Genomic DNA, 15,242 nt, shown 5'->3' with positions numbered 1-15,242 from the left:
CACTAATTTTTTTTAATCCTTTTTCATTGTATTTTCCTTTTAGTTTGCTTTTTTACTATCCCAACCCTTTTTTTTATTGTTTATCTCAGTGACTTACATAAAGCACTTTGCATTATCCTGTGTAGGAAATGTGCTGTATAAATAAAGTTGCCTTCCCTTGCCTTTTATGCTAGAAGTAATAGGACTGGTACATTATAAAAAAAACTAGAATAAAAATACGAGTGTGATTTTAAAGGTGCTATTGATAACTTTGATAACATTCAGCCACTAGATATCACATTCTCCTTCCCCCGTTTCATTGCATTTACTTTACAACAAATGGTTGCCAGACACTTCAGCCATTTATCCGTTTTTTTCACACTGACTGACGACACAGAGATACCACGTGATAACAACGTTGTTTTACTATTGGCTCACAAGCCTTGTTAGAAGTGGGAACCAAATGTCAGATATCTTCCACAGAGATAAACAAAATATTCCTTTTGGACCCGCAAAAAAAAATAGTAATTCACAATCATATTAATTTTTTTCAGGAAAAAACAAACTATTATTCGGCACCTTTCTAAAGGCTTTATGGATGTTTTATTTTTTTTTAATATCAGTTTAAATAAAATTTTTATCAATAAGACCTTTAAATTAACCACAAAACAATGGTGTACCATATATGGTCAGTCACTTTATCATAATAAAATAACAGCTGAAGAATTTAAATATATTTTATCTCATTATTATGTGAGAAAATGTTTCCCTCTGCAACATTTGGGTTTGCAGTGTATGATTACATTATGTGGTTGAAGTTTAGAGCACATTTTTGGCCATTCATCAAGAAGTGATGTTGACGGAGGGAGCTGGAATTAGTTTGGCTCCAGTCCTGTTCGTGACTCTGAAACGTGAGGGTCCATACATGTCAAATGAACGTGTAAACTACCAAATAACAGTTTATTGCTACGACATCAAGAACATTTTGGATTACAAGATGCCCAACTATACCAAAAAACACTCCCCTTCATATATATGAAAAGCATCATTTATCAATCATATCTCTCTATTCCACATAACCAAAGTTTTCTTCAGCAGTTTTCATAGTGTACACTATTGGTAAAAGTATCAGTTGAAATATTTGTTTTTGGAATGGTAAAAACGAAATACTGCCTTGGTAAATCCTTGTGTTTTTCCTGCTTTTTTAAAAAAATATTAAAAAAATGTGGGAAAATGATATTGGTCAAAAATAGAAAGACAAACTTTGAATAATTTTTAGGTTGCTTGTGTCACTACAGGATCATTCTGTCTGTCAGAGCACCTGTTGTCAAGATACCCAATTCAGCTCTACCATTTTGGATTATTATTGATAATCTCTAGTGCGGTTTGCCAAGGGCAGAGGTTCGCTTTTAGTCCGGGTCCACTCTAAAACTAGGTCACTCCTTTAATCTCTCCATGTAGAGTATACTGTAGGTTAATTCATTTCATAAACCTCACAGAGTGCTAGCAGAGTGAATACAGAGTCATGAATCATGTAAAATCCTAAAAGATGTGACACACTACTCCTGGATTGAAAAGACCACTAGTAGCTGTCCACTGAGGTGGTAACATCATTTATGAACATGTGCGTCCTGTATTATGGGTCTTGCTAAGATTTCAACCAAACCTTGAGGCCTCAAAGCAAAAAAAAGTGTACAACTTTAAAATATATATACTCAAATCAAGTAAAATCACATAAAATCCCTGAGTATGATTAATGTAACGTAATAAAAATGATGTTAAAATGTGTGTACGAAATCAAATCTAAGAAGTGATTTTGTAGTTCACAGAAATGTGCAAACTGAAACCCCTCCAGGAAATATGTTTATGTTTAATATGTTGAGAGGCAATGCAATTGTAAAAATAAGGTGCATCAAATATTTTTTGTAGGTGACATAATGCTGACGTACATCATGTTGGCTTCTGATGTTAAAACTAAGCCTGTGCTCTGTGGCTGACAGCCCCTCTGATACGCCGCTCCAATACTCTACATTCTTTTACACTGCTGACCCCAAGTGGTGAAACACTGCTGGTAAGTGCAGTATGTTTAGAAATATTTAGAAATGAAAGTATTCATCTGGAGTTGTGGATAGGGTGTAGCAGTGATACTGATGTAGCTAAACGGAATTTAGTTTTATTATTTAAGCCTTTTTGTGACATGTCGAAATGCATTCAGTGAGAAGGACATAAGGACTATCGTATGTACATACCAAATTACAGCACTTCAAGGTTCTTAAAGACCAGCACATTTTTGGAATAGTTCTTTGTCTGCAATTTGAAGCATGTCATAACTGTCCTTCAAATTCTTCAAATTCAAGTGGCTTATTTTACAAGGGCATCAGGGGTGTAGTCAGGACAGATTTCTAAGTAATACGTTTCGAAGAATGAAAGTAAAACTTGAACAAAGGATGTTGAGGGCGAGTCTAGACCAAGATTTTATGTGACATTTTTATATTGTTTTGAAATTTTTTTGCCGTTTTTGTTTTTAAGTCTGTTATTTGTGCTTTTATGTGTTAAAACTTTAATGCTGCCCTCTTAGCCAGGATCCCTCGGAAAAGATATGTATATTAAATCGCAATGGGACTATCCTGAATAGATAATTAAAACCAGACCAATACATGCATTTATTTCCAACTTAAAGAAAAGCTTTACTTTTCGTTGTCTTATTAATAGGGGTGTAAATCAAAAGTTTCCTCACGATACGATTTTATCAAGAATTCCATTCTTTGGACAATGATACGATATTTGCTGATATCACAAAGTCTGCCACGATACGGTTTCGATTTGATTCAATTCAGGGGCCTGCGATCGATATGAGACGATATCATATACCCATTTAACACAATCAGTTTATTACATTACATTACATCAACTCACAAAAATATTATGACTTGACAATTTTACTACTGAGCTTTTCCAGACATTTAAATGAAAAACAATATATTCTTTTTAATAAAAAAAAAAATGTGAAGTAAGAATTTCAACATATCTAAACGTATCTTAAAGATGATACTTATCGATGGTTTCACTTTGCATCGATGATATTGGATTGTTGATCATGGAATCGATATATCGATCCCAATTGATGTATCGTTAACCCATAATGCCTTAATTTTCTACATGTATGTATTTATATGTATATACTGTATGTTTATTTTATGGCTGTCAAAGTTAACACTATAATATTAAAATTTGTTTTAACGCCACTAATTTCTTTAACGCATTAACGCAACTTGTGATTTTTAGGTTGTAATGGGCTCAGTTTTAAAGCTAGAGTGAAGATACTGGTGTCATATGAAACTGGAAAACCTAATGAATTCATTGGTACCAACTGTGTCTACTATTAATACTAACTTATCGCGAAGGAGGCTAAATAACATTCCAAACTTATGCTAAATTTTGGTGAGGAAAAAATATCATGGTCCCTTGACCTCCCACCTCAATATATGTGAATGAAAATGGGTTCTATGGGTACCCACGAGTCTCCCCTTTACAGACATGCCCACTTTATGATAATCACATGCAGTTTGGGGCAAGTCATAGTCAAGTCAGCACACTGACACACTGACAGCTGTTGTTGCCTGTTGGGCTGCAGTTTGCCATGTTATGAATAGAGTATATTGTTTTATGCTAAATGCAGTACCTGTGAGGGTTTCTGGACAATATTTGTCATTGTTTTGTGTTGTTAATTGATTTCCAGTAATAAATATTTGCCCATTCCCATGTTGATAAGAGTATTAAATACTTGACAAATCTCCCTTTAAGGTACATTTTGAACAGATAGAAAATATGTGAATAATCGCAATTAACTATGGACAATCATGCAATTAATCATGATTAAACATTTTAATTGATTGACAGCCCTGGTTTATTTATGTTTTTACCAACAAAACTACCTATAAAGTATATGTTAAGATTAAGATGGACAATAATTTGAGGCTAAACTGTGTTGCTCTCAAGATGTTTTAGTATATCTGATTATGTGACTTCATGTGCTTCCATTTCCCTGCACGGGATGAATAGACATTGTATTATTTTATTACTATACAATACAACAAAAACAATAATTAATAAATTAATTAAAAAAAATAATAAAAAAAATAATAAAAACACTGAACGTTTCAAAATGTTTTTGAAACATCAGTGGGTTCTGGAGAAGGATGTTAATAGAAATAAAGAACAGAATATCATTTTTGAGCGTGGGTGGGATACTTTGAGTCAGGGTGAGGATTGGAGTTAAACAAAATTAGTAAATAAATAATGTCGATAAAGGTCAACTAAAGAGATGTAAACATTACCTTTTGTCTGTATAATAGAATAGATAATTGTTTAAGCGAATGTGTCTAAGTGGATATGTACATGAATGCACGTGTAGATATAGACATATGTATATACTGTATGTATACTGTATATATATATATATATACATATATATATGAGGTTGGTTGTATGTATATGAACTTATCCTTTGACACTGCACTATAACAACGGGTAGTACTTTTCTTTTGCTTATGTTTTTGTTTGTTGTTGTTTATATATGTTGTTGCTGCTGTCTGTATGCCCCTTTACAAGTATGTGTATGTATTCCTTTAACCTTAAATAAAAAATAAAAAATAAGAAAAAAAACAATAATTCCTAAATTAACAGCCTATTTTAGGTTGCAATATTCACAACATGCAATAAAATGTGATTTAAAAGATTAAAACAGTGTACAAAGTGGCATGGACTGTATGTTCTTCTGGGGGCACTTCCTCAAACACAAGGGGGGTCTTTATACATAGCCTAAATGCAGGGGGTGGGGGTGTTTGGGGACCACGTGACCTCGCCCATACAGGATGTCCCACACAGTCAGCTCGCTCGCGCAGTGCCATCCAGGACCAGCACGCGGGGGAAAGTTTTTAGAAGAAGTTTGGAAACACAAAAGTATTTTTTTTTAGTCAAATTAGTGCTTCAATCTGTCGGGTTGCGGAGAGATTCTAAAAATTACCTCTAAAGGCACAGAGTTCATTTTTATTTAAAGACATCATTGAAGTAACCAAATAAAGCGTCCGTTTCCTTTAATGCTTTAATGTTGCTGCAAGACGTCCGTTCCTCCGCGCTGCCTCTCATTCATCCTGCAGAGGAGGAGAGGAGTCCGCGTCCGAGGATACAATGAAGCAGTGTGTCCATGTCCGACACAATGCAGCAAGATGCTACGAGAGGGACGACACTGGTTCTCACAAGATCAGGGGAAAGCTGTTTTGCTCGATTGCAGAGGGAGACCAGCTAAAGGTTTGTGTTACATCCGATACACCCGAACATCATATCACCGCATCTAATTTTGTTTCTGGCAGGAAATGACTCAAAGCTTTTTTAAAAAAAACAACAACCTACAAGATCTACCAGATACACGGTAGAGAGCTTGTAAACATGCTGCGAAAAAAACGCTCTACATGATGAATAATGATAAAGTGTAACACTATATTCCCACTGCTGTCAAACCATGCTGTGTTTCCTTATATGATGCAGGTATAAAATAATGACCGTGGCTGTCCACTATAATCAATATTTTTTTCTATTTACAGATGTGAGTTGCTCATATAACCATTTTTTTCCAGATTTTATTTTGAACATTTGAAAGCATCATCTCAGAGCATCAGAGATGAATCAGAAGTATTATATTATAGTGTTTTTATTCTGGTTCTGGGGTTTGGTGGGGGGTGTTGGAAATGCTCCCGAATTGAATGCCCCCTCCCCCCTAATGACTATGCTATAGGAGCACCACACACTCACACTCACACACTCATTCACACACATAGGGGGGTAGTTCTCTTTTTTCCAAATGACATCTAAACTAAACTCAATCAATCACATGGAAGGGATAAACAGCACCTACACATATCATGCTTTTTTCAGTATTTTGCCTATATTCTTTTCAATAAAAAAAACAAAATGTGAAATGAGAATTTCAAAATATAGACGTATCTTAAAGATGATATGTATTGATGGTTTCACTTTGCATTGATGATATTGGATTGTTGATCATGGAATCGATCTATCGATCCCGATCGATGTATCGTTACACCCCTACTTAGTAATGCCTTAATTATCTACATGTATATATTTATATGTATCGTTTTCTTTATTCCAAATGACATCCAAACTAAACTCAATCAATCACATTAAAGGGATAAACAGGTCCTACACATATCATAATGTTTTTTTCAGTATTTTGCCTATAACAGTTAATTGTTTACACTAACACCCCTGGATGAACAGCAAAAAGCATTCAGTTGAGAATTTAGCTTTCAGCCTCTCCATGAGATTCTGCTGCTGCTGCTGCTTCAAGGCTCTGACGGCAGCCATTAATGTAATTTGTAGTGAGATGATAAACAGAGTGATGTGTGTTTCTGCTCGAGCAGATTTTGCCAAACGCTCCAGTGACTCTTGAATATGTAAAAGTGCTCAGCTCAAGTGCTTCAGCCTGACAGTTTGACGGCTATGGCGTATTAAGCTCAGATAATTGGGGGATATTTACTTACAGAGCGCGATCACTCTACAAAACTGTGTCTTTTTTTCCCCATAATGATAATGCTTTGTAGAAATTATTCACTGTCTTGACAGGTCCAAATGGTGTGTGTGTGTGTGTGTGTGTGGTGTGGATGGTGGGGGGCGTTCATCGTCTACATTTCTTATTCAATAACATGAAAAAAGAGTTGATGGACAATTTATTCTGAATTAAGAAATCTGTTGTACTGATTCATTTCAAATGATGTCGAAAAAGTTAATTTGTTCAAAAGTCTTTCAGAGGAGCAACCGACGTGAGTTGGCATGGCTACATAGCTGTGGGTTGTCTTCCGAACTGATTTGCCTCTATATTTATGAGCTCAGGTTGCCGGGACAGCCTTTAAACGTGGCAAAGTAACACAATACTTCCAATGGATGGGAAGAATACTACAGTAAAAACCATTTATAGTGATCACGATTGGGATACAATCATTCCTATACAAATGCTGTGTAAAATAATCAAGTAGTTTGCTTACAGTGTTCACTTTGGGCCTTTTCATACATAACATATGGAAAAAAATGTAAAACTAAGGCTGTCAATTGATTAAAAATATTTAATTGTGTTTAATCGCATGATTGTCCATAGTTAACAGTGATTAATCGCAATTTTTTTTTATTTGTTCAAAATGCACCTTAAAAGGGAGATTTGTCAAGTATTTAATACTCTTATCAACATGGGAGTGGGCAGATATTTATTACTGGAAATCAATTAACAACACAAAACAATGACAAATATTGTCCAGAAACCCTCACAAGTACTGCATTTAGCATAAAAAAATATACTCTAATCATAACTGCATAATAATAAACTGCAGCCAACTACAGGTAACAACAGCTGTCAGTGTGTCAGTGTGCTGACTTGACTATGACTTGCCCCAAACTGCATGTGATTATCATAAAGTGGGTATGTTTGTAAAGCGGACACTCGTGGGTACCCATAGAACCCATTTTCATTCACATATCTTGAGGTCAGAGGTCAAGGGACCTCTTTGAAAATGGCCATGCCTGTTTGTCCTCGCAAATATTTAGCACAAGTTGGAGCGTTATTTAACCTCCTTCACCACAAGCTAGTGGTTGGTACCAATTAACCCCTTAGGTTTTCTAGTTTCATATGATGCCAGTATCTTCACTCTTTCAAACTGAACCCACGTTAACTTTGACAGTCTAGTTAAAACTACAGTAATTACATTTTTTTTTAACTTTATTCCCATGATGCTTTGCCTTGCAGTAACCCATCTCTTTCCTGCTGATTACCTGAGGGTGGGGCTGTGTTCACATTGAAATCATGATGGGAAAAGAAAGTCATTTTCTCAATGAAAAACGTAGTGTCTTCGAAGCTTGTGACAAGCTGCCAAAAATGAGTCAACGACATGCAGCAGCCAAACTTGGTGTTCCTCAGGCTACCATGTGTACAGTCATAGCTGCTAGTGATGGAGACAGAAAACAAATACGCACCTGTGGTTGAAGCCACGTTTGAAAAAGCTGAAGCTGCGTTTGAAACAGATATGTTTTGAAACAGTCAATAAAATTCAGTAAATAGCGCAGCTGTACGTTCATTACTTTACATTTATGTAATAAATGTCAATTAGATGGTAATCTGTAGGGCCTGTCCTCGACCAAAGAAATACTTAGTAGACTAACACACGGTTGTCGACTTATCCATTAGTTGATTTAATCAACAGATTTGTAAAACTGAGTTTCTCCACAAAGAATCACACAAAAGCACCACTTTACATCTTGTGTTTACCAGAGATGTGCTCATGACCTTCAGAGTGGCGGTTACTGTGCTATGCCTCGAGGCAAACCTGTTGGGTGACACAAAAGCTTGCCCCAAAGTAACTGGAACCGTAATAAAACCAACAGACATGTTGAAATTGCGGGACATGTTGAGGCTTGTGCCTCAATGATTACTTCACAATGTTGGCAAACATTTGATTCCCAGAAATGATGCTTATACATGTCACAGTACCTGTATGATGGTGTAACAGACTCACTTCTTGAGTAATGAAGGGGACTTCAGGTGAAATAGATGGGGGTGTTGAAATCACACAGTACTGGAATCCAAAATGTGCCGTGACACAGCGCCATGTGGAAGAGTTCCACAGAGTTTGCTCTGAGTGAAAACCAGCCTTGTTTACATAAACTCCCTCCCTCTCATCAGTCTTCATCTTTATCACTGACCCCAGCCGACCGAAAAGAAATGCCGTCTTTTTCTGGGGTTCTAAGAAATGAGGCAAACAAGTTTTAAAAAGCGGTGCGTTGTACAAACTGCTGGACATTCCTCAGGTTTCAGATCAATGCGAATGTTGTTTTATATACAGTATAAAAAGAACGTTGGCAAGTTTGGGTTCGTCTCTCAGAGCTAAAATGTGAGATAATTTCATGTTCTCTTTTCTGTTTCTCCCACTTTTTTTTTAATGATGGTTTATGTCTTCAGTGTAATCCATTATGTCTGTTTCATGGTAGTGTTGGGCATAGATTTTTACTTCTTCTTTATACTGTATTTACCCATGAAAGTATTCACGAGACTTGAGCCAAACACAATTTGCAGGATTATGATACTGTATATGTTTAGTGTCATCATAAACCAGAAATCATACCCTTTGCATACTCAATCTTTACTGGTGTGTCTTTCTTATTGCAGAATGAAGCTTTAGCCTCTGCATGACAAGCTATGACCAGCACACAGACTAGACTCTAGACGTCCAGTTACAAAGCCAGGACTCAAGCATGAAGACCAAATATGCAATTGTCTTCATCTGCATCGTGGCCCTGGTCATCATCGAAAAGGAAAGCAACATCCTATCAAGGTAAGAGAATAAAGGACAATCTGTAACTTAGGGTTGGGAAACATCAGAGGCCCCGTATTATCACGATACTTAAGTCACGATACAATCTTACTGCGATTTTTAATATTTTGTGATATGCTGAGTTTTGCGATATATTGTGATCATTACCTTTTTTCAACGGCGAAGTATGCAGTTTGTCTGTCAATTTTTATCTAGTAAGATACCGTTTTCACTTTGTTCATCTCAGAGTTGTCATTCACACATCTTGAGGTCAGAGGTCAAGGGACTCATTTGAAAATGGCCATGCCAGTTTTTCCTCGTCCTAAATGTAGCGTAACTTTGGAGCATTTTTTAGCATTCTTTCCGACAAGCTAACTTTCCATGGTTGGTACTAATGGATTCCTTAGGTTTTTTCTAGTTTCAGATTATACCAGTATCTTCACTCTCTATGACTGAGCCCACTACAACCTCTGAAAGACAGAATAGTGGCCGGGCCCGCCTGTCGGATTATTAAGAGGTTAATAGTTTATATATTAAAAGATTGATACTTGACGTCCGTGTATCGATACAATATTGCCACCATATGTTTTGCTGAAGAAAATGCAGGAAGCCACAAGAGAACTTTATTCCTTTGGATAGAGTTATACCTTCTAGGATTTACCACTCTGGAAATTCATTTGTGCCAAGCCCTGTATCTTGCCGTCTATGTTCTGAATAAAGTTTGCCGTCTTGGTTTGGAAACGCTTTATCGCCACATATTCACCTTCTGTGTGAAAGTACTCATGATAAAAACAACGATTTGAAAAAATTATATTGACATGCAAATTAATGCACAAAAAAAACTCCGCCCCCCAGTGTGTAAAAGCCTTTACATGATATATGTCCCTTGTTTAATCCATACAAAGGCCCAAATGTAAAAAAAAATGACATGCTGTGGTTTTACTGGGTTTTACTGTATTTCTTAGACGGGAGCAGTGGATTTTGTTACCTTTGGACAGAGCCAGACTAACTGCTTCCCCTTGTTTCCATTCTTTATGCTACTGGCTGCTGGCTGTAGCAACATACAGACATGATAGTGGTGTTGATCCTCTCATATAACTCCAATAAATGTATTCCCCATTATATCAAACTAATCCTTTTAAGGTATTTAGACCAAGACTGATCTACTGGGTGTGTTGCTGTTACTCAAACATACAGCTCCATGTAAAAGTGTCAGCTAAATGTAAAATATACTGCTAATCAAGCCTCTCTATCTCATCAGGGTCTCCGATAAGCTGATCCAGAGGCAGATTCCACTGCAGACCCCACAGACTCCACTGGATTACAGCAACATAACTCAAAATGGCTCCTTGGCAATGCTCAAGATGCTGCTCTCTAAACTCACCGGTACAAAAGGGAATTACTCAAGTCTCTCTGAGGAGCAAGAAGAGGATGAACTAGATGACTTAGGCACGTACAGTTTCAGCGGTGGCCGTAAACACATATTACTAATGGCTACCACGCGAACAGGTTCCTCATTTGTGGGGGAATTTTTCAACCAGCACGGGGAGAACATGTTCTACCTGTTTGAGCCTTTGTGGCACGTCGAGCGCATGCTGACCATGGCTTCGGAGGCAAACAACGGGACAGTGTTGGCAGGAATCTACCGGGATGTACTCCAGGCGCTCTTTGTGTGTGATTTCTCTCCCCTTGAGAAGTTCATCTCTCCCCTACCTCAGGACCACGTCACCCCGGCTCTTTTCCGCAGAGAGTCTAGTTTATCGCTCTGTGAAGAATCTGTCTGCAGTCCTGTAATCAAAGACGTTTTTGAAAGGTATTGTAAATTCTCTAGATACTCACTGTTATTGATCAAGTTTACAATGTTGGTTGAGTCTAAGTCCATTGTAAAGAAGGAGAAGCAAGGAACCCTAGATGCCTGAAATAATTCCTACTATTCCTACTACTACTTTTCCTCTTTGCAGCTCTATGAAAGATATTGTATCATACATAATCTATACCACTTTTGTCTTAGGTATCACTGTAAGACCCGTCGCTGTGGCCCGCTGAACTTGACCCTTGCATCCGAATCCTGCCTTTCCAAGCAACACCACGCCATCAAGACTGTCCGTGTGCGTCAGCTGGACACGTTGCAGCCTATGTTGGAGGATCCTCGCCTGGACGTGAGAGTGATCCAGCTGGTCCGAGATCCACGGGCCATCTTGGCATCCCGCATGGTGGCTTTCTCTTCGAAGTACCAGACGTGGAAGACCTGGGCACAGGACGGCCAGGTGCCCGAAGACGACGAGGAGGTGAAGAGGCTCAAAGGGAACTGCGACCAGATTAGGACGTCCGCAGAGGTGGGACTAAGCCAACCTCGCTGGCTGAGGAGACGCTACATGTTGGTGCGTTACGAGGATATCGCCCGCTACCCCATGCAGAAGGCGGAGGAGATGTACAGGTTCACAGGGATACCGTTTAGTCCACAGGCCAAGGAGTGGATTCTGAGGAACACTCAGACCATGCGGGAAGCAAGCGGGATTTACTCAACCCAGAAGAACTCTTCAGAGCAGGCAGAGAAATGGAGATTTAGTATTCCCTTCACACTGGCTCAGGTAGTGCAGAGAGTGTGCGGTCCTACCATGAAGCTGTTTGGGTACAGATTTGTGGACGATGAAAAGACACTGATCAATAAGTCCATAAGTTTGCTTGAAGAGAAACTATTTTATTAATCGAGAGGTCAAAAATGTAGCTGTGAATCTGCGAAACGCTGCACGCAATGGCCAGGAGAAGCCATTATTGCACAGACCAAAACTAGTACGCAAAGGTGCCATAAAAGATAAAAAAATATATTTTACTGGTGACAGTAAGATTTGGGCCATACAATAATATCCATACTCACCAATGATGTGCCTCATTGTGACAAATGAAGAGCCACTCGAGAAAGAGAAGTATTTATTTGCATACTGCGTTCACGGAGAAGCCTGGCATTTAAGCTTTATGTGGCGCTTTGTATTTCATTTCAAATGAAATAAGCATAGATGTCAAGCCAGACTTGAGAAGATATTATGTAAGATTTTATTGATAGCTTATCATGTTTAGACATTCAGGGATAAACTTCAGTGAAAGTGATGTGTGTTTTGTTTGTCTGTGTGTGTGTTTCTGGAAGAGAAGATGTTTCTGTTCATAGAGTTTATGACGCTAGTGCTCAATTCGGCCTAGTTCAACCTGTATTTTGATAGATCTGTACTCAACTTGACAAATGATAGATTAGACCTGATGTGCTTTTCATAGGGCTTTACAACTCAGGTGATGTGAATGTGGCATTGCATTTTGCGATGTCTTCATGAGGAGTATTCATATCTCCACAAAAGCACTCTCTGTGAAAATACAGAATTATCTTTGATGAATTTAACCAAATGTCATTTAAAGCAATTCTCAATATACCATAAAAAAGAGAATGGAGTGCTGCAGGGATGATGTATTTTTGTAGGCCAACCCGGAAGCTAGAATCGCCCTGGGTGCCCTCGACAAAAATCCAATGGGATTTTTCCATTGGATTTTGGATATTGCATAAAATAACCTCTGCGGCAAAAAAAACAGTTATGATACCTGCACATTTTGTTCTGTAAAATAATCTCTACAAATCTATGATTTTTGAATGCAATTGCCAGAAGTAAAAAGTTAACTTTAGGCTATAAACGAACTACACCACGGTCGCATGAGGAAATGTATACACAAAAGCGGACGAGTCAGTGTGATGATGTTTTGCAGGCTCATTAACTTGTTAGCAACCGTCTTTTTTAACACAACACAAACAAGCTTCAAAATTCACGAGTGTTTATCAATTCATTCAATTTATCTAACCAAAAACCATTCAAAAAAAACATTGACTTTGAGACAAGGGAACTGGAAGTGCTAAAATGCTAACTCATTTCTGGGTTTTAGGACTCATTCCTGCATCACTCTATTACGATGGATATACAATACTCATGAGGTTACTGTACATAACATGAGTAGCTACAGAAGAATTGTATCTTACTTCAGATACCTCCATGTGTCTTCAACATCTCCCTTTTCCCAATAGCCAGTAGCCAATGCGCTGCCTCCTCACCTCTAATGAAACGACAGTTTGGGTGTTATTTTACATAAGCGGCTTCTATACACTGATAACCTGTGTGTTCATGGGCACACAAACAACATTCTTGTGCAAGAAGTTGTTTTAAATCGCTTCCAAAGTACAAAAGCACCAGAAATATTAAAACCTGACAATTCTAAATACTCGCCCTTTAAAAGTTATTAGTCGTGAGATTCGTGTATGTTGATGCTTTTGGTGACAACTAATATAGAAGATGTTCGTATGTAGCTGTATTAATGTGGCCTATCACTTTAAGTGAAACCCAGGTGCTGTTGCATTAACTGTCACTCTTGATGGTATATAAAGGTATCCACTGTGGCTCTAGTTCAATGGTAGCATTGTGTTCAGCTTGGCGGAGGCACAGCTGAGACTGCCACGCTGTTCATGGAAAGGGATATGCTTTAGAGGTACATATAGTAGGGGCGCTTATACTTAGTGTTTAAAACATAAATATGACTACATTATGACTGGCAGGCTTGGCGTTGCCCAGACTCACTACTGAAGTATTTAAGCCAAAAAAAAGGGAATACTGTGAAATACCAAGTGCAGCTGAAAGAATGGGTGTAGTCAGTTCATGCATTCAGCTAATTCAGATACCCAGAGTGGCAATACCTTACATAAAGATATGCGTTTGCCTATAAAATGTTGGTGGTTCAACCTTCGTAGAGAACTGATGCTTTGGTCAACTTGAATGAAATGTTTTCATGGTGGAAAAAAAAGTCCAAAACATCAATAGCAGAGCTGTTTTAAAGTAGTTTGTCAAAGCGAGTCTTAATTCAAGCCTCAGTTTCTTCTTCACAACTCTTCATCAGCTAATGCAAGTTAGTTGCAAGTCTTTCAGGTCTCTGAATGGAAAAATCAAAATGCCATGGTACTTAAACCTTTTTCTTCCAAAGCTCTTTTAATGGTGATTTTTTTGCAAAGCTGACTGAGAGACCAAGTCCTATCAACGCTTAGCCTCTTCATGTGGTGTGGCTATGCAAGGTTGATTTTACCAAGTCAAAACCTGAGACATTAATATTTTGCTTTCAAGTCTTCAGGGAGTCACGTCTCAAGTCCTAATTTTTGTGACTTAAATCCAACTTGAGTAAGTCTACAGCTCTGGTAAACAGAAGTGGTTTCATAGGTTGTCAAAGTTCTGAGTTTCTTCAATAACTTGCTGTATTACAACTAAGTTAGTCATATTCTTGCTACTCTCGCAGAAGAAACCAAGGGTCAAAGCACGGATGAAACGCTCAAGCAACTAGAAATGTATCACACACATGTAAATGTTAGAGTTTCTTCTATTGAAATAATTAAAATGATTTTATTGTTCTAAAATGGTGCTATGAAGCCATGGGTATTTTCTTTAATGTGTATATGCTACTTCTGTCAACCTAGAGATGATTTCCTTTCAGCATCAGGATCCAAAATAAAACCAGCAGTTAATTCCTCAAGTTTTTCCAGTGGTATGAAAATCCAATCAACTGTTTATGACAACCATCCAGCAGAGGAAGTGGAGCACTTCTAGAGGAAAAGTGTTTCTGGTACAAATCAAGCCCCCAGGAAGATTGAAGCAAATTTTCCTAGTGGCCAAACGGCAGTACTACAATTTCCTTGTCCGTCACGTGATGCCATTGGGCACAAAAATACTTTTTCCCATAAACTTACATTGGGAAAGAGACATCTGTAACTCAGCAGATATATTTTTTGAGGTAAATTAACACTTGATTAACCCTTATTTAAATCATTAGGTCCTAAAAGTTGTAAAATGCACTAATAGCCGAATCCAGAAT

The 15,242-nt window shown here is 37.8% G+C and overlaps 1 protein-coding gene across 1 annotated transcript; it reads left to right on the top strand.

Moving 5' to 3' along the window:
• Positions 1–3,905: 3,905 nt before the first annotated feature.
• On the top strand, positions 3,906–14,791 carry chst3a (carbohydrate (chondroitin 6) sulfotransferase 3a). The gene is made up of 4 exons (XM_037783291.1): positions 3,906–5,289; positions 9,209–9,374; positions 10,615–11,166; positions 11,365–14,791. Exons 2-4 carry the CDS (start codon positions 9,295–9,297, stop codon positions 12,059–12,061), a joined length of 1,329 nt encoding a protein of 442 aa, XP_037639219.1. The 5' UTR covers positions 3,906–5,289; positions 9,209–9,294; the 3' UTR covers positions 12,062–14,791.
• The last annotated feature ends 451 nt before the right edge of the window (positions 14,792–15,242 follow it).

This window comes from Sebastes umbrosus, chromosome 10 (genome assembly GCF_015220745.1).
Source record: "Sebastes umbrosus isolate fSebUmb1 chromosome 10, fSebUmb1.pri, whole genome shotgun sequence".
NCBI classification, from domain to species: domain Eukaryota; kingdom Metazoa; phylum Chordata; class Actinopteri; order Perciformes; family Sebastidae; genus Sebastes; species Sebastes umbrosus.
The sequence above is the reverse complement of the archived record's forward strand: the minus strand, read 5'-3'. Positions and strand labels throughout refer to the sequence as shown.

Excerpts from the sequence above, each read along its gene's own strand:
- chst3a (XM_037783291.1), top strand. The coding sequence starts at position 9,295 with ATGAAGACCAAATATGCAATTGTCTTCATCTGCATCGTGGCCCTGGTC. Across the intron at positions 9,375-10,614 it reads GAAAGCAACATCCTATCAAG|GGTCTCCGATAAGCTGATCC; the intron begins GTAAGAGAATAA and ends CTATCTCATCAG. Across the intron at positions 11,167-11,364 it reads ATCAAAGACGTTTTTGAAAG|GTATCACTGTAAGACCCGTC; the intron begins GTATTGTAAATT and ends CTTTTGTCTTAG.